The sequence below is a fragment of the Scyliorhinus torazame genome, chromosome 4 (genome assembly GCF_047496885.1).
Source record: "Scyliorhinus torazame isolate Kashiwa2021f chromosome 4, sScyTor2.1, whole genome shotgun sequence".
In the NCBI taxonomy this organism is placed as follows: domain Eukaryota; kingdom Metazoa; phylum Chordata; class Chondrichthyes; order Carcharhiniformes; family Scyliorhinidae; genus Scyliorhinus; species Scyliorhinus torazame.
Genome location: NC_092710.1, coordinates 350,961,978 through 350,980,809, shown reverse-complemented (window position 1 = coordinate 350,980,809; position 18,832 = coordinate 350,961,978). Strand labels below are relative to the sequence as shown.

General features: G+C 49.5%; 1 protein-coding gene across 1 annotated transcript in view; it reads left to right on the top strand.

The window, feature by feature from the left end:
• LOC140411510 (protein cornichon homolog 3-like) overlaps window positions 1-18,832 on the top strand; it is a 302,547-nt gene that overhangs the window by 230,158 nt on the left and 53,557 nt on the right. Inside the window, exons 2-4 of the mRNA XM_072500596.1 lie at window positions 782-850; window positions 1,264-1,311; window positions 3,489-3,583. Of these exons, the coding sequence (XP_072356697.1) occupies window positions 782-850; window positions 1,264-1,311; window positions 3,489-3,583 (212 nt within the window). The remainder of the gene's footprint in view (window positions 1-781; window positions 851-1,263; window positions 1,312-3,488; window positions 3,584-18,832) is intronic.

The window sequence follows — 18,832 nt, the reverse complement described above, 5'->3', positions numbered from 1 at the left end:
AGCACAGTGATTAGCACTGTTGCTTCACAGCTCCAGGGTCCCAGGTTCGATTCCCGGCTTGGGTCACTGTCTATCCGGAGCCTGCACGTTCTCCCAGTGTCTGCGTGGGTTTCCTCCGGGTGCTCCAGTTTCCTCCCACAAGTCCCAAAAGACGTGGTGTTCGGTAATTTGGACATTCTGAATTCTGAACAGGCGGCAGAATGTGGCGACTAGGGACTTTTCACAGTAACTTCATTGTAGTGTTAAGGTAAGCCTACTTGTGACAATAAGGATTATAATTATATTTATTGGTCAGAGTCATCACACCTGGGGTGGTGTATCCTTTCTTCATTGTTTTACAACTTGTTTGGGGTTCTTATCTGCTATCCTTACAACAAATGGAGTCTGGTCCAGTGTCCTAACAGCTTGTCTTCTGGCTGGAAGACTCCCGGAAACTGAGTGCCTCAAGAAAGGAGTTGTTAACTGATCCTTGAACACATTTTGTGACCTCTCCAAACTCTCCCAGTGGGTCCCACAATCGTTGCTCGGCGAGAATCAATGTAAAAACATTGGAACACCCTGTGCCTTAATGTTACGATCTCTAAAGACTGAGAAATTAGCACCCAGGAACACAGATCAATGGATTTTGTGATCGCATTTGTCCATTTATGCGTGTTTTTTTTGTTGTACACATGTGTGTACCTGTATATGTGTGTGTGCATCAATCAAGAGTCCGTTTGCTCCTTCTCGTAATAATGAAGGATGAAGAGTTTAATAACTGACTCTGTTGGTTGTATTGCAGATAATTGCATTTGACGAATTACGTAAAGACCTCAGGAGCCCCATTGACCAGTGCAATCCTCTCCATGCAGTAAGTACACCAAAGACTATGAGATAGATGGTCTAACCCTCCATATCATATTCACTGACTGAGGGGGTGGGCATTGATGCATGGGCAGAGGTGATAACAATGGGCACTGAAAAGTGTGCCATCTGGAATTTGTACTTTAACCAAATCAGTGCGTGTTCCCTCTGGTCCTGTCCCTTAGTTTCTAATGTCCCTTATTCCATATCCCTCAATTCCTGATGTCTGCTCAGGCCCTGTCCCTCATCCCCTGTGCCTAGGTTCCTGATTTCCCTTCAGTCCCTCTGGAGTCTCCACGGAAACCTGCCCCCTCAGTTCCCGGGGTCCCATCAATCTCAGTCCTTTTTCTCTCCGGATTATTGACTGTATTGATTGTAAATCATTTCGCCTGATGATCTTATTCTTTATTCCTTTGCCAGCGAGAGAGGCTGAGAAATATCGAGCGGATCTGCTACTTATTGCGGCGGGTGAGTAAATCAGTGACGAATGAGATACTTTATGTTCCTCAGCTCTGTGTGGGATACTGAAGCAATGTTGATTTGTGACAGAAGATTCTGTGATCTGATGGGATGTAAGAGAAAGAATGCTGGTGCCAGTATCAGATCTCTAGGTGCTGTGACATGTGATAATATTTCCAACATGACAAGAGTAACTCTGCTTCAAAAAGTATAACATTGGCTGTACTGACTTTGAGATTGTGAAAGGCGCTATATAAATGCAAGTATTTAATCAGAACAGGTCCTGATTGGAAACCATAACTCTTTGTTCCGCCCTCCACAGATGCTGCCAGACTTGCTGAGTATTTCCAGCATTTTCTGTTTTAATTCAGATTTTGCACCTCCGAATTGTAACAACACAGCAGGACAGAGCCTAAAAGGGATAATAGGAACTTGTCAGAAAGATGCTGAGATTGATATCACCAAGGAGGTAGTGATGGGCAAGCTAATGGGGCTAAAGGTAGACAAGTCTCCCGGACCTGATGGAATGCATCCCAGAGTGCTAAAAGAGATGGCTAGGGAAATCGCAAATGCACTAGTGATAATTTACCAAAATTCACTAGACTCTGGGGCGGTCCCGGCGGATTGGAAATTAGAAAATGTGACACCACTGTTTAAAAAAAGAGGTAGGCAGAAAGCGGGTAATTATAGGCCAGTGAGCTTAACTTCGGTAGTAGGGAAGATGCTGGAATCTATCATCAAGGAAGAAATAGCGAGGCATCTGGATGGAAATTGTCCCATTGGACAGACGCAGCATGGGTTCATAAAGGGCAGGTCATGCCTAACTAATTTAGTGGAATGTTTTGAGGACATTAACAGTGCGGTAGATAACGGGGAGCCAATGGATGTGGTATATCTGGATTTCCAGAAAGCCTTTGACAAGGTGCCACACAAAAGGTTACTGCATAAGATAAAGATGCATGGCATTAAGGGGAAAGTAGTAGCATGGATAGAGGATTGGTTAATTAATAGAAAGCAAAGAGTGGGGATTAATGGGTGTTTCTCTGGTTGGCAATCAGTAGCTAGTGGTGTCCCTCAGGGATCAGTGTTGGGCCCACAACTGTTCACAATTTACATAGATGATTTGGAGTTGGGGACCAAGGGCAATGTGTCCAAGTTTGCAGACGACACTAAGCTAAGCGGTAAAGCAAAAAGTGCAGAGGATACTGGAAGTCTGCTGAGGGATTTGGATAGGATAAGTGAATGGGCTAGGGTCTGGAAGATGGAATACAATGTTGACAAATGTGAGGTTATCCATTTTGGTAGGAATAACAGCAAAAGGGATTATTATTTAAATGATAAAATATTAAAACATGCTGCTGTGCAGAGAGACCTGGGTGTGCTAGTGCATGAGTCTCAAAAAGTTGGTTTACAGGTGCAACAGGTGATTAAGAAGGCAAATGGAATTTTGTCCTTCATTGCGAGAGGGATGGAGTTTAAGACTAGGGAGGTTATGCTGCAATTGTATAAGGTGTTGGTGAGGCCACACCTGGAGTATTGTGTTCAGTTTTGGTCTCCTTACTTGAGAAAGGACGTACTCGCACTGGAGGGTGTGCAGAGGAGATTCACTAGGTTAATCCCAGAGCTGAAGGGGTTGGATTACGAGGAGAGGTTGAGTAGACTGGGACTGTACTCGTTGGAATTTAGAAGGATGAGGGGGGATCTTATGGAAACATATAAAATTATGAAGGGAATAGATAGGATAGATGTGGGGAGGTTGTTTCCACTGGCGGGTGAAAGCAGAACTAGGGGGCATAGCCTCAAAATAAGGGGAAGTAGATTTAGGACTGAATTTAGGAGGAACCTCTTCACCCAAAGGGTTGTGAATCTATGGAATTCCTTGCTCAGTGAAGCAGTAGAGGCTCCTTCATTAAATGTTTTTAAGATAAAGATAGATAGTTTTTTGAAGAATAAAGGGATTAAGGGTTACGGTGTTCAGGCCGGAAAGTGGAGCTGAGTCCACAAAAGATCAGCCATGATCTCATTGAATGGTGGAGCAGGCTCGAGGGGCCAGATGGCCGACTCCTGCTCTTAGTTCTTATGTTCAATAATGATGTAAGATTTTAATCTACATTTCGATTGGAAAAAATAGATGGGCAAAGGTAGCATAGAGTTTGTGCAACGTTTCAGCATGTTTCTTTGAACAGCACATTCTGGAGCCAACCAGAGGACAGGCTATACAAGATCTGGTACTGTGCAATGAGACAGAATTAATTGGTAACCTCAGTGAAAGCATCCGTAGGTAATAGCGATCATAATATGCTTGAATTTGATATTCAGAAAGAAGAGTGCGTCCAAGACAAGTATTTTAAACTTAAATAAGGGCATGAAAGCGGGGCTAGCTAAAGTGAACTGGCAAATTTGTTCAAGGGATAGATCAGTCGCTGCTCAGGGGCATACCTGCAATGGAACATTTCAGAATACACAGAATAGACACATTCCAATGAGAATGAAAAATTCCAAGCGGAGGGCCCATCATGTGTGGTGAACTAAAAATTTTAAAGACAATATTAAACTTAAAGAAAAAGCATATATTTATGCCAAGACAAGTGGCGGGTCAGAAGATTGGAAAGAATATAAAGAACATCAAAGAATGACAAAAAGTAAATAAAAGAACTGCCACAATCTGATGTTTTCCAGCATCTATGCAACAGTTAACATCTCAGGTCAGCAATTGCTTTGGAATATTTCTTGTTGCATATCATGGTAATGGAGGAAATATAGGATAATTCACAAAAGTTGGCCATCAGCTCAGACTGATGCTGAAAGCAGCAAAGTCAATTTTAGATCAGAAGCGAAATACTGTAGATGCTAAAATTAGTTGTTTTTCCAGCACACTTTTTAAATCTACATCCAAGAGCCATATGGTGAAAGTACATCTGATCTTACCAGTGTACAAAACAGAAATTGTAAATACCAGTCGGGCATTGACAGAACAATAGAAGAACTGGAGTATAGAACATAGAACATAGAACGATACAGCGCAGTACAGGCCCTTCGGCCCACGATGTTGCACCGAAACAAAAGCCATCTGGACTTCCGGGTGCGGCGATGACCAGCTGAGTCGCACGTTTCGGCAGCTCCCGGTGAAACGGACTTTTGGGCTCTTGATAGGAGCCCCAACGGCAATTTTGACGGCTAACTACACCGTGCGGTAAACCAGAAGGGAATCCCCCCTGGATACGGATGAAAAAAGGAGGAGAGAGTGGCCGGATTGCAGTGGATCCTTTAGAACAGCGGCAAGGAAGGCAAGCAAAAACCAAGATGGCGTCGGAAGGTGGCAGTTTAACATGGGGCCCTGAACAACAAGAGTTCTTGAAATGCTGTGTGGAAGAGCTCAAAAAGGAAATGAAGAAAGAGCTGTTGGCCCCGATACTACAGGCGATCGAAGGGCTAAAGGAGGAACAAAAGACCCAGGAGCGGGAGCTTCGGGTCGTGAAGGCAAAGGCAGCCGAGAATGAGGACGACATACAGGGCCTGGTGGTGAAGACGGAGATGCATGACGCACATCAGAAACAATGTGTGGAAAGGTTGGAAACACTGGAGAACAACGCAAGGAGGAATAACCTGAGGATTCTTGGTCTTCCTGAAGGTGCGGAGGGAGCGAACGTCGGGGCATATGTGAGCACGATGCTGCACTCGTTAATGGGAGCGGAGGCCCCGGCGGGTCCGTTGGAGGTGGAGGGAGCATACCGAGTGATGGCGCGAGGATCGAGAGCAGGAGAAACTCCCAGAGCCATAGTGGTGAGATTCCTCCGTTTTAAGGATAGAGAAATGGTCCTTAGATGGGCAAAGAAAACTCGGAGCAGTAAATGGGAGAACGCGGTGATCCGCATTGATCAAGACTGGAGTGCGGAGGTGGCGAGAAGGAGGTCGAGCTTTAATTGGGCCAAGGCTGTGCTTCATAAAAAGGAGATAAAATTTGGAATGCTGCAACCGGCAAGACTGTGGGTCACATATCAAGGGAGGCACCACTACTTTGAGACGGCGGATGAAGCGTGGACTTTTATTGTGGAAGAAAAACTGGATTGAGCGGGTTATTAAAAAGAACGTTTGAACAAAGTGGTGGGGCGAATGTGGGGGGCGAAGAGGGGGGTTTAAAAAGGGGGTAAAGAGGAGTTTTATGTACTAATCCTGCGATGTGGTAACTTTTCTCTCTTCCACAGGTGGTGATGGGGGGAGGAGGGGAGGTGGAGGAGATGGGGCGTTGGCCAGTGGGGGCGGGGCCAAGGGAGAAGCGCGGGCTTGGTTCCCGCGCGATGATAATCATGGCGGGAATAGAGAAGCAAGAAGGAGGGGGCGTCGCACGGTGCGAGCCGAGGTCACGGGGGGAAGCCGAGGTCAGCCAGAGTTTGCTGACTTCTGGGAGCAACATGGGGGGAGTAATTACGCTAGTGGGGGATCTAGCGGGGGGGTGGGAGGGGGGAATTACTGGGTTGCTGCTGCTGGGGAGAGGGGGGAGCTGGGATGGGAGGGGATGGGCGGGGGGGCACCGCCTGGGGGAGATACAGCTGCGTGGGAACCGGGTGAGGAGCTGGAAAAAGGGGATGGCTAATCGACAAGGGGGGTGGGTAGGAAGCCCCCCAACCCGGCTGATCACGTGGAACGTGAGAGGGCTGAACGGGCCGATAAAGAGGACACGGGTACTCGCACACCTTAAGAAACTTAAGGCAGATGTGGTTATGTTACAGGAAACGCACCTGAAACTGATAGACCAGGTTAGGCTACGCAAAGGATGGGTGGGGCAGGTGTTCCATTCGGGGCTAGATGCGAAAAACAGGGGGGTGGCTATATTAGTGGGGAAGCGGGTAATGTTCGAGGCAAAGACTATAGTGGCGGATAACGGGGGCAGATACGTGATGGTGAGTGGCAAACTACAGGGGGAGACGGTGGTTTTGGTAAACGTATATGCCCCGAACTGGGATGATGCCAATTTTATGAGGTGGATGCTAGGACGCATTCCGGACCTAGAGATGGGAAAGCTGATAATGGGGGGAGATTTTAACACGGTGTTGGAACCAGGGCTGGATAGGTCGAAGTCCAGGACTGGAAGGAGGCCGGCAGCAGCCAAGGTACTTAAAGATTTTATGGAGCAGATGGGAGGTGTAGACCCGTGGAGATTTAGCAGACCTAGGAGTAAGGAGTTCTCGTTTTTCTCCTATGTCCATAAAGTCTACTCGCGAATAGACTTTTTTGTGCTGGGAAGGGCGTTGATCCCGAAGGTGAGGGGAACGGAGTATACGGCTATAGCCATTTCGGATCACGCTCCACACTGGGTAGACTTGGAGATAGGGGAGGAAACAGGAGGGCGCCCACCCTGGAGAATGGACATGGGACTAATGGCGGATGAGGGGGTGTGTCTAAGGGTGAGGGGGTGCATTGAAAAGTACTTGGAACTCAATGATAATGGGGAGGTCCAGGTGGGAGTGGCCTGGGAGGCGCTGAAGGCGGTGGTTAGAGGGGAGCTGATATCAATAAGGGCACATAAAGGGAAGCAGGAGAGTAAGGAACGGGAGCGGTTGCTGCAAGAACTTTTGAGGGTGGACAGACAATATGCAGAAGCACCGGAGGAGGGACTGTACAGGGAAAGGCAAAGGCTACATGTAGAATTTGACTTGCTGACTACGGGCACTGCAGAGGCACAATGGAGGAAGGCACAGGGTGTACAGTACGAATATGGGGAGAAGGCGAGCAGGTTGCTGGCACACCAATTGAGGAAAAGGGGAGCAGCGAGGGAAATAGGGGGAGTGAGGGATGAGGAAGGAGAGATGGAGCGGGGAGCGGAGAGAGTGAATGGAGTGTTCAAGACATTTAATAAAAAATTATATGAAGCTCAACCCCCGGATGGGAGGGAGAGAATGATGGGCTTTTTGGATCGGCTGGAATTTCCCAAGGTGGAAGAGCAGGAAAGGGTGGGACTGGGAGCACAGATCGAGGTAGAAGAAGTGGTGAAAGGAATTAGGAGCATGCAGGCGGGAAAGGCCCCGGGACCGGATGGATTCCCAGTCGAATTCTATAGAAAATATGTGGACTTGCTCGCCCCGGTATTGACGAGGACCTTTAATGAGGCAAAGGAAAGGGGACAACTGCCCCCGACTATGTCTGAAGCAACGATATCGCTTCTCTTAAAGAAGGAAAAGGACCCGCCACAATGCGGGTCCTATAGACCTATTTCCCTCCTAAATGTAGATGCCAAGATCCTGGCCAAGGTAATGGCAATGAGAATAGAGGAATGTGTCCCGGGGGTGGTCCACGAGGACCAAACTGGGTTTGTGAAGGGGAGACAGCTGAACACGAATATACGGAGGCTGTTAGGGGTAATGATGATGCCCCCACCAGAGGGGGAAACGGAGATAGTAGTGGCGATGGATGCCGAGAAAGCATTTGATAGAATGGAGTGGGATTATTTGTGGGAGGTGTTGAGGAGATTTGGTTTTGGAGAGGGGTATGTTAGATGGGTGCAGCTGTTGTATAGGGCCCCGATGGCGAGCGTGGTCACGAATGGACGGGGATCTGCATATTTTCGGCTCCATAGAGGGACAAGGCAGGGATGCCCTCTGTCCCCATTATTGTTTGCACTGGCGATTGAGCCCCTGGCGATAGCGTTGAGGGGTTCCAAGAAGTGGAGGGGAGTACTTAGAGGAGGAGAAGAACACCGGGTATCTTTGTATGCGGATGATTTGTTACTATATGTGGCAGACCCGGCGGAGGGGATGCCAGAAATAATGCGGATACTTGGGGAGTTTGGGGATTTTTCAGGGTATAAATTGAACATGGGGAAAAGTGAGTTGTTTGTGGTGCATCCAGGGGACCAGAGTAGAGAAATAGAGGACCTACCGTTGAGGAAGGTAACAAGGGACTTTCGTTACCTGGGGATCCAGATAGCCAAGAATTGGGGCACATTGCATAGGTTAAATTTAACGCGGTTGGTGGAACAAATGGAGGAGGATTTCAAGAGATGGGATATGGTATCCCTGTCACTGGCAGGGAGGGTGCAGGCGGTTAAGATGGTGGTCCTCCCGAGATTCCTCTTTGTGTTTCAGTGCCTCCCAGTGGTGATCACGAAAGGTTTTTTAAAAAGGATTGAAAAGAGCATCATGGGTTTTGTGTGGGCCGGGAAGACCCCGAGAGTGAGGAAGGGATTCTTACAGCGTAGCAGGGATAGGGGGGGGCTGGCACTACCGAGCCTAAGTGAGTATTATTGGGCCGCTAATATTTCAATGGTGAGTAAGTGGATGGGAGAGGAGGAGGGAGCGGCGTGGAAGAGATTAGAGAGGGCGTCCTGTAGGGGGACTAGCCTACAGGCTATGGTGACAGCCCCATTGCCGTTCCCGCCGAGGAACTACACCACAAGCCCGGTGGTGGTGGCTACACTGAAGATTTGGGGACAGTGGAGACGGCATAGGGGAAAGTGGGGACTCGATAGTCAGGGGCACAGATAGGAGATTTTGTGGGAGCGAGAGAGACTCACGTTTGGTATGTTGCCTACCAAGTGCAAGGGTACGTGATGTCTCGGATCGTGTTTTCCGGGTCCTGAAGGGGGAGGGGGAGCAGCCCCAAGTCGTGGTCCACAATGGCACTAACGACATAGGTAGGAAAGGGGACAAGGATGTCAGGCAGGCTTTCAGGGAGCTAGGATGGAAGCTCAGAACTAGAACAAACAGAGTTGTTATCTCTGGGTTGTTGCCCGTGCCACGTGATAATGAGATGAGGAATAGGGAGAGAGAGCAATTAAACACGTGGCTACAGGGATGGTGCAAGTGGGAGGGATTCAGATTTCTGGATAACTGGGGCTCTTTCTGGGGAAGGTGGGACCTCTACAGACAGGATGGTCTACATCTGAACCTGAGGGGCACAAATATCCTGGGGGGGAGATTTGTTAGTGCTCTTTGGGGGGGTTTAAACTAATGCAGCAGGGGCATGGGAACCTGGATTGTAGTTTTAGGGTACGGGAGAATGAGAGTATAGAGGTCAGGAGCACAGATTTGACTTCGCAGGATGGGGCCAGTGTTCAGGTAGGTGGTTTGAAGTGTGTCTACTTCAATGCCAGGAGTATACGAAATAAGGTAGGGGAACTGGCAGCATGGGTTGGTACCTGGGACTTCGATGTTGTGGCCATTTCGGAGACATGGATAGGGCAGGGACAGGAATGGGTTCAATGGGACATTGCATAGGTTAAATTTAACGCGGTTGGTGGAACAAATGGAGGAGGATTTCAAGAGATGGGATATGGTATCCCTGTCACTGGCAGGGAGGGTGCAGGCGGTTAAGATGGTGGTCCTCCCGAGATTCCTCTTTGTGTTTCAGTGCCTCCCAGTGGTGATCACGAAAGCTTTTTTAAAAAGGATTGAAAAGAGCATCATGGGTTTTGTGTGGGCCGGGAAGACCCCGAGAGTGAGGAAGGGATTCTTACAGCGTAGCAGGGATAGTGGGGGGCTGGCACTACCGAGCCTAAGTGAGTATTATTGGGCCGCTAATATTTCAATGGTGAGTAAGTGGATGGGAGAGGAGGAGGGAGCGGCGTGGAAGAGATTAGCGAGGGCGTCCTGTAGGGGGACTAGCCTACAGGCTATGGTGACAGCCCCATTGCCGTTCTCACCGAGGAACTACACCACAAGCCCGGTGGTGGTGGCTACGCTGAAGATTTGGGGACAGTGGAGACGGCATAGGGGAAAGACTGGAGCCTTGGGGGGGTCCCCGATAAGAAACAACCATAGGTTTGCCCCGGGGGGAATGGATGGGGGATATGGAATGTGGCAAAGAGCAGGAATAACGCAACTGAAAGATCTGTTTGTGGATGGGAAGTTCGCGAGTCTGGGAGCGCTGACCGAGAAATATGGGTTGCCCCAAGGGAATGCATTCAGGTATATGCAACTGAGGGCTTTTGCGAGGCAACAGGTGAGGGAATTCCCGCAGCTCCCGACACAAGAGGTGCAGGACAGAGTGATCTCAAAGACATGGGTGGGGGATGGTAAGGTGTCAGATATATATAGGGAAATGAGGGATGAAGGGGAGACTATGGTAGATGAACTAAAAGGGAAATGGGAAGAAGAGCTGGGGGAGGAGATCGAGGAGGGGCTGTGGGCAGATGCCCTAAGCAGGGTAAACTCGTCGTCCTCGTGTGCCAGGCTAAGCCTGATTCAGTTTAAGGTATTACACAGGGCGCATATGACTGGAGCGCGGCTCAGTAAATTTTTTGGGGTGGAGGATAGGTGTGCAAGGTGCTCGAGAGGCCCAGCGAATCATACCCATATGTTTTGGTCATGCCCGGCACTACAGGGGTTTTGGATGGGGGTGACAAAGGTGCTTTCAAAAGTAGTGGGGGTCCGGGTCGAACCAAGCTGGGGGTTGGCTATATTTGGGGTTGCACAAGAGCCGGGAGTGCAGGAGGCGAGAGAGGCCGATGTTTTGGCCTTTGCGTCCCTAGTAGCCCAGCGCAGGATATTGCTAATATGGAAAGAAGCCAAGCCCCCGGGGATGGAGACCTGGGTAAATGACATGGCGGGGTTTATAAAGCTAGAGCGGATTAAGTTCGTCCTAAGGGGGTCGGCTCAAGGGTTCACCAGGCGGTGGCAACCGTTCGTCGAATACCTCGCAGAAAGATAGACGGAATGGAAAAAAGAAGGCAGCAGCAGCAGCCCAGGATCGGGGGGGGGGGGGGGGGGGGGGGGGAGGGGGGGGGGGGGGGAGGAGGAACCAGAAGGACTCTCAGGGTTGTTAATATATACTGTATAATATGTATAGGTCGTTGCTACGGATAATTATATATTGGACTGTTAAATTATATTTTTGGAGAGTGTTACTTGTGATAAGGCAGTTGCCAATTAGGGTTAGTTTTCATTTTTGTTATTTATTATTTATTCATTTTCTGTTTATAAAATAGGTCATTGTTATTTGTGTTGTTATAATATTGTGTAAAGGATGCACAATGTACTGTGTTGGTTGACCAAAAATTTTCAATAAAATATTTTTTAAAAAAAAACAAAAGCCATCTGACCTACACTATACCATTATCATCCATATGCTTATCCAATAAACTTTTAAATGCCCTCAATGTTGGCGAGTTCACAACTGTTGCAGGTAGGGCATTCCACGGCCTCACTACTCTTTGCGTAAAGAACCTACCTCTGACCTCTGTCCTATATCTATTACCCCTCAGTTTAAAGCTATGTCCCCTCATGCCAGCCATTTCCATCCGCGGGAGAAGGCTCTCACTGTCCACCCTATCCAACCCCCTGATCATTTTGTACGCCTCTATTAAGTCTCCTCTTAACCTTCTTCTCTCCAACGAAAACAACCTCAAGTCCATCAGCCTTTCCTCATAAGATTTTCCCTCCATACCAGGCAACATCCTGGTAAATCTCCTCTGCACCCACTCCAAAGCCTCCACGTCCTTCCTATAATGTGGTGACCAGAACTGTACGCAATACTCCAAATGCGGCCGTACCAGAGTTCTGTACAGCTGCAACATGACCTCCTGACTCCGGAACTCAATCCCTCTACCAATAAAGGCCAACACTCCATAGGCCTTCTTCACAACCCTATCAACCTGGGTGGCAACTTTCAGGGATCTATGTACATGGACACCTAGATCCCTCTGCTCATCCACACTTCCAAGAACTTTACCATTAGCCAAATATTCCGCATTCCTGTTATTCCTTCCAAAGTGAATCAGCTCACACTTCTCTACATTAAACTACATTTGCCATCTCTCAGCCCAGCTCTGCAGCTTATCTATGTCCCTCTGTAACCTACTACATCCTTCCACACTGTCGACAACACCACCGACTTTAGTGTCATCTGCAAATTTACTCACCCACCCTTCTGCGCCTTCTTCTAGGTCATTGATAAAAATGACAAACAGCAAAGGCCCCAGAACAGATCCTTGTGGTACGCCACTTGTAATTGAACTCCATTCTGAACATTTCCCATCAACCACCACCCTCTGTCTTTCAGCTAGCCAATTTCTGATCCACATCTCTAAATCACCCTCAATCCCCAGCTTCCGTATTTTCTGCAATAGCCTACCGTGGGGAACCTTATCAAACGCTTTACTGAAATCCATATACACCACATCAACTGCTCTACCCTCGTCTACCTGTTCAGTCACCTTCTCAAAGAACTCGATAAGGTTTGTGAGGAATGACCTACCCTTCACAAAGCCATGCTGACTATCCCTGATCATATTATTCCTATCTAGATGATTATAAATCTTGTCTCTTATAATCCCCTCCAAGACTTTACCCACTACAGACGTGAGGCTCACCGGTCTATAGTTGCCGGGGTTGTCTCTGCTCCCCTTTTTGAACAAAGGGACCACATTTGCTATCCTCTAGTCCTCTGGCACTATTCCTGTAGCCAATGATGACATAAAAATCAAAGCCAAAGGCCCAGCAATCTCTTCCCTGGCCTCCCAGAGAATCCTAGGATAAATCCCATCAGGCCCCGGGGACTTATCTATTTTCAGCCTGTCCAGAATTGCCAACACCTCTTCTCTACATACCTCAATGCCATCTATTCTAATATCCTGGGTCTCAGCATTCTCCTCCACAACATTATCTTTTTCCTGAGTGAATATTCCTGACATACCTATAGAAAGCTTTTGGGTTTTCCTTGATCCTACCTGCCAAATACTTCTCATGTCCCCTCCTTGCTCGTCTTAGCTCTCTCTTTAGGTCCTTCCTCGCTACCTTGTAACTATCCATCGCCCCAACTGAAACTTCACACCTCATCTTCACATAGGCCTCCTTCTTCCTCTTAACAAGAGATTCCACTCCTTTGGTAAACCACGGTTCCCTCGCTCTACGAGGCTCCCTGCCTGACCGGTACGTACTTATCAAGAACACGCAGTAGCTGTTCCTTGAACAAGCTCCACTTATCCTGTGTGCCCAACACTTGCAGCCTACTTCTCCAACCTATCCCCCAAGTCATGTCTAATGGCATCATAATTGCCCTGCCCCCAGCTATAACTCTTGCCCTGCGGTGGATATTTATCCCTTTCCATCACTAACGTAAACGTCACCGAATTGTGGTCACTGTCCCCAAAGTGCTCTCCTACCTCCAAACCCAACACCTGGCCTGGTTCATTACCCAAAACCAAATCCAACGTGGCCTCGCCTCTTGTTGGCCTGTCAACATATTGTGTCAGGAAACCCTCCTGCACACATTGTACAAAAAACAACCCATCTAATGTACTTGAACTATATCTTTTCCAGTCAATATTTGGAAAGTTAAAGTCTCCCATAATAACTACCCTGTTACTTTCGCTCTTATCCAGGGTCATCCTCGCCAACCTTTCCTCTACATCCCTAGAACTATTTGGAGGCCTATAGAAAACTCCCAACAGGGTGACCTCTCCTTTCCTGTTTCTAACCTCAGCCCATACTACCTCGGAAGATGAGTCCCCATCTAGCATCCTCTCCGCCACCGTAATACTGCTCTTGACTAGCAGCGCCACACCTCCCCCTCTTTTGCCTCCTTCTCTGAGCTTACTAAAACACCTAAACCCCGGAACCTGCAACATCCATTCCTGTCCCTGCTCTATCCATGTCTCCGAAATGGCCACAACATCGAAGTCCCAGGTACCAACCCATGCTGCCAGTTCCCCTACCTTATTTCGTATACTCCTGGCATTGAAGTAGACACACTTCAAACCACCTACCTGAACACTGGCCCCATCCTGCGAAGTCAAATCTGTGCTCCTGACCTCTATACTCTCATTCTCCCGTACCCTAAAACTACAATCCAGGTTCCCATGCCCCTGCTGCATTAGTTTAAACCCCCCCAAAGAGCACTAACAAATCTCCCCCCCAGGATATTTGTGCCCCTCAGGTTCAGATGTAGACCATCCTGTCTGTAGAGGTCCCACCTTCCCCAGAAAGAGCCCCAGTTATCCAGAAATCTGAATCCCTCCCACTTGCACCATCCCTGTAGCCACGTGTTTAATTGCTCTCTCTCCCTATTCCTCATCTCATTATCACGTGGCACGGGCAACAACCCAGAGATAACAACTCTGTTTGTTCTAGTTCTGAGCTTCCATCCTAGCTCCCTGAAAGCCTGCCTGACATCCTTGTCCCCTTTCCTACCTATGTCGTTAGTGCCATTGTGGACCACGACTTGGGGCTGCTCCCCCTCCCCCTTCAGGACCCGGAAAACACGATCCGAGACATCACGTACCCTTGCACTTGGTAGGCAACATACCAAACGTGAGTCTCTCTCGCTCCCACAAAATCTCCTATCTGTGCCCCTGACTATCGAGTCCCCACTTTCCCCTATGCCGTCTCCACTGTCCCCAAATCTTCAGTGTAGCCACCACCACCGGGCTTGTGGTGTAGTTCCTCGGCGGGAACGGCAATGGGGCTGTCACCATAGCCTGTAGGCTAGTCCCCCTACAGGACGCCCTCTCTAATCTCTTCCACGCCGCTCCCTCCTCCTCTCCCATCCACTTACTCACCATTGAAATATTAGCGGCCCAATAATACTCACTTAGGCTCGGTAGTGCCAGCCCCCCCCTATCCCTGCTACGCTGTAAGAATCCCTTCCTAACTCTCAGGGTCTTCCCGGCCCACACAAAACCCATGATGCTCTTTTCAATCCTTTTTAAAAAAGCCTTCGTGATCACCACCGGGAGGCACTGAAACACAAAGAGGAATCTCGGGAGGACCACCATCTTAACCGCCTGCACCCTCCCTGCCAGTGACAGGGATACCATATCCCATCTCTTGAAATCCTCCTCCATTTGTTCCACCAACCGCGTTAAATTTAACCTATGCAATGTGCCCCAATTCTTGGCTATCTGGATCCCCAGGTAACGAAAGTCCCTTGTTACCTTCCTCAACGGTAGGTCCTCTATTTCTCTACTCTGGTCCCCTGGATGCACCACAAACAACTCACTTTTCCCCATGTTCAATTTATACCCTGAAAAATCCCCAAACTCCCCAAGTATCCGCATTATTTCTGGCATCCCCTCCGCCGGGTCTGCCACATATAGTAACAAATCATCCGCATACAAAGATACCCGGTGTTCTTCTCCTCCTCTAAGTACTCCCCTCCACTTCTTGGAACCCCTCAACGCTATCGCCAGGGGCTCAATCGCCAGTGCAAACAATAATGGGGACAGAGGGCATCCCTGCCTTGTCCCTCTATGGAGCCGAAAATATGCAGATCCCCGTCCATTCGTGACCACGCTCGCCATCGGGGCCCTATACAACAGCTGCACCCTAACATACCCCTCTCCAAAACCAAATCTCCTCAACACCTCCCACAAATAATCCCACTCCACTCTATCAAATGCTTTCTCGGCATCCATCGCCACTACTATCTCCGTTTCCCCCTCTGGTGGGGCCATCATCATTACCCCTAACAACCTCCGTATATTCGTGTTCAGCTGTCTCCCCTTCACAAACCCAGTTTTGTCCTCGTGGACCACCCCCGGGACACATTCCTCTATTCTCATTGCCATTACCTTGGCCAGGATCTTGGCATCTACATTTAGGAGGGAAATAGGTCTACAGGATCCGCATTGTAGCGGGTCCTTTTCCTTCTTTAAGAGAAGCGATATCGTTGCTTCAGACATAGTCGGGGGCAGTTGTCCCCTTTCTTTTGCCTCATTAAAGGTCCTCGTCAATACCGGGGCGAGCAAGTCCACATATTTTCTATAGAATTCGACTGGGAATCCATCCGGTCCCGGGGCCTTTCCCGCCTGCATGCTCCTAATTCCTTTCACCACTTCTTCTACCTCGATCTGTGCTCCCAGTCCCACCCTTTCCTGCTCTTCCACCTTGGGAAATTCCAGCTGATCCAAGAAGCCCATCATTCTCTCCCTCCCATCCGGGGGTTGAGCTTCATATAATTTTTTATAAAATGTCTTGAACACTCCATTCACTCTCTCCGCTCCCCGCTCCATCTCTCCTTCCTCATCCCTCACTCCCCCTATTTCCCTCGCTGCTCCCCTTTTCCTCAATTGGTGTGCCAGCAACCTGCTCGCCTTCTCCCCATATTCGTACTGTACACCCTGTGCCTTCCTCCATTGTGCCTCTGCAGTGCCCGTAGTCAGCAAGTCAAATTCTACATGTAGCCTTTGCCTTTCCCTGTACAGTCCCTCCTCCGGTGCTTCTGCATATTGTCTGTCCACCCTCAAAAGTTCTTGCAGCAACCGCTCCCGTTCCTTACTCTCCTGCTCCCCTTTATGTGCCCTTATTGATATCAGCTCCCCTCTAACCACCGCCTTCAACGCCTCCCCGACCACTCCCACCTGGACCTCCCCATTATCATTGAGTTCCAAGTACTTTTCAATGCACCCCCTCACCCTTAGACACACCCCCTCATCTGCCATTAGTCCCGTGTCCATTCTCCAGGGTGGGCGCCCTCCTGTTTCCTCCCCTATCTCCAAGTCTACCCAATGTGGAGCGTGGTCCGAAATGGCTATAGCCGTATACTCCGTTCCCCTCACCTTCGGGATCAACGCCCTTCCCAGCATAAAAAAGTCTATTCGCGAGTAGACTTTATGGACATAGGAGAAAAACGAGAACTCCTTACTCCTAGGTCTGCTAAATCTCCACGGGTCTACACCTCCCATCTGCCCCATAAAATCTTTAAGTACCTTGGCTGCTGCCGGCCTCCTTCCAGTCCTGGACTTCGACCTATCCAGCCCTGGTTCCAACACCGTATTAAAATCTCCCCCCATTATCAGCTTTCCCATCTCTAGGTCCGGAATGCGTCCTCGCATCCGCCTCATAAAATTGGCATCATCCCAGTTCGGGGCATATACGTTTACCAAAACCACCGTCTCCCCCTGTAGTTTGCCACTCACCATCACGTATCTGCCCCCGTTATCCGCCACTATAGTCTTTGCCTCGAACATTACCTGCTTCCCCACTAATATAGCCACCCCCCTGTTTTTCGCATCTAGCCCCGAATGGAACACCTGCCCCACCCATCCTTTGCGTAGCCTAACCTGGTCTATCAGTTTCAGGTGCGTTTCCTGTAACATAACCACATCTGCCTTAAGTTTCTTAAGGTGTGCGAGTACCCGTGCCCTCTTTATCGGCCCGTTCAGCCCTCTCACGTTCCACGTGAGCAGCCGGGTTGGGGGGCTTCCTACTTGTCGATTAGCCATCCCCTTTTTCCAGCTCCTCACCCGGTTCCCACGCAGCTGTATCTCCCCCAGGCGGTGCCCCCCCGCCCATCCCCTCCCATACCAGCTCCCCCTCTCCCCAGCAGCAGCAACCCAGTAATTCCCCCCTCCCACCCCCCCGCTAGGTCCCCCGTGAGCGTAATTACTCCCCCCATGTTGCTCCCAGAAGGCAGCAAACTCTGGCCAACCTCGGCTTCCCCCCGTGACCTCGGCTCGCACCGTGCGACGCCCCCTCCTTCTTGCTTCTCTATTCCCGCCATGATTATCATAGCGCGGGAACCAAGCCCGCGCTTCTCCCTTGGCCCCGCCCCCAATGGCCAACGCCCCATCTCCTCCACCTCCCCTCCTCCCCCATCACCACCTGTGGAAGAGAGAAAGGTTACCACATCGCAGGATTAGTACATAAAACTCCTCTTTCCCCCCTTTTTAACCCCCCTCTTCGCCCCCCACATTCGCCCCACCACTTTGTTCAAACGTTCTTTTTAATAACCTGCTCATTCCAGTTTTTCTTCCACAATAAAAGTCCACGCTTCATCCGCCGTCTCAAAGTAGTGGTGCCTCCCTCGATCTGTGACCCACAGTCTTGCCGGTTGCAGCATTCCAAATTTTATCTTCTTTTTATGAAGCACCGCCTTGGCCCGATTAAAGCTCGCCCTCCTTCTCGCCACCTCCGCACTCCAGTCTTGATAAACACGGATCACTGCGTTCTCCCATTTACTGCTCCGAGTTTTCTTTGCCCATCTAAGGACCATTTCTCTATCCTTAAAACGGAGGAATCTCACCACTATGGCTCTGGGAATTTCTCCTGCTCTCGGTCCTCGTGCCATCACTCGGTATGCTCCCTCCACCTCCAACGGACCCGCCGGGGCCTCCGCTCCCATTAACGAGTGCAGCATCGTGCTCACATATGCCCCGACGTCCGCTCCCTCCGCACCTTCAGGAAGACCAAGAATCCTCAGGTTGTTCCTCCTTGCGTTGTTTTCCAGTGCCTCCAACCTTTCCACACATCGTTTCTGATGTGCCTCATGCGTCTCCGTCTTCACCACCAGGCCCTGTATGTCGTCCTCATTCTTGGCTGCCTTTGCCTTCACGACCCGAAGCTCCCGCTCCTGGGTCTTTTGTTCCTCCTTTAGCCCTTCGATCGCCTGTAGTATCGGGGCCAACAGCTCTTTCTTCATTTCCTTTTTGAGCTCTTCCACACAGCATTTCAAGAACTCTTGTTGTTCAGGGCCCCATGTTAAACTGCCACCTTCCGACGCCATCTTTGTTTTTGCTTGCCTTCCTTGCCGCTGTTCTAAAGGATCCACTGCAATCCGGCCACTTTCTCCTCCTTTTTCCATCCGTGTCCAGGGGGAA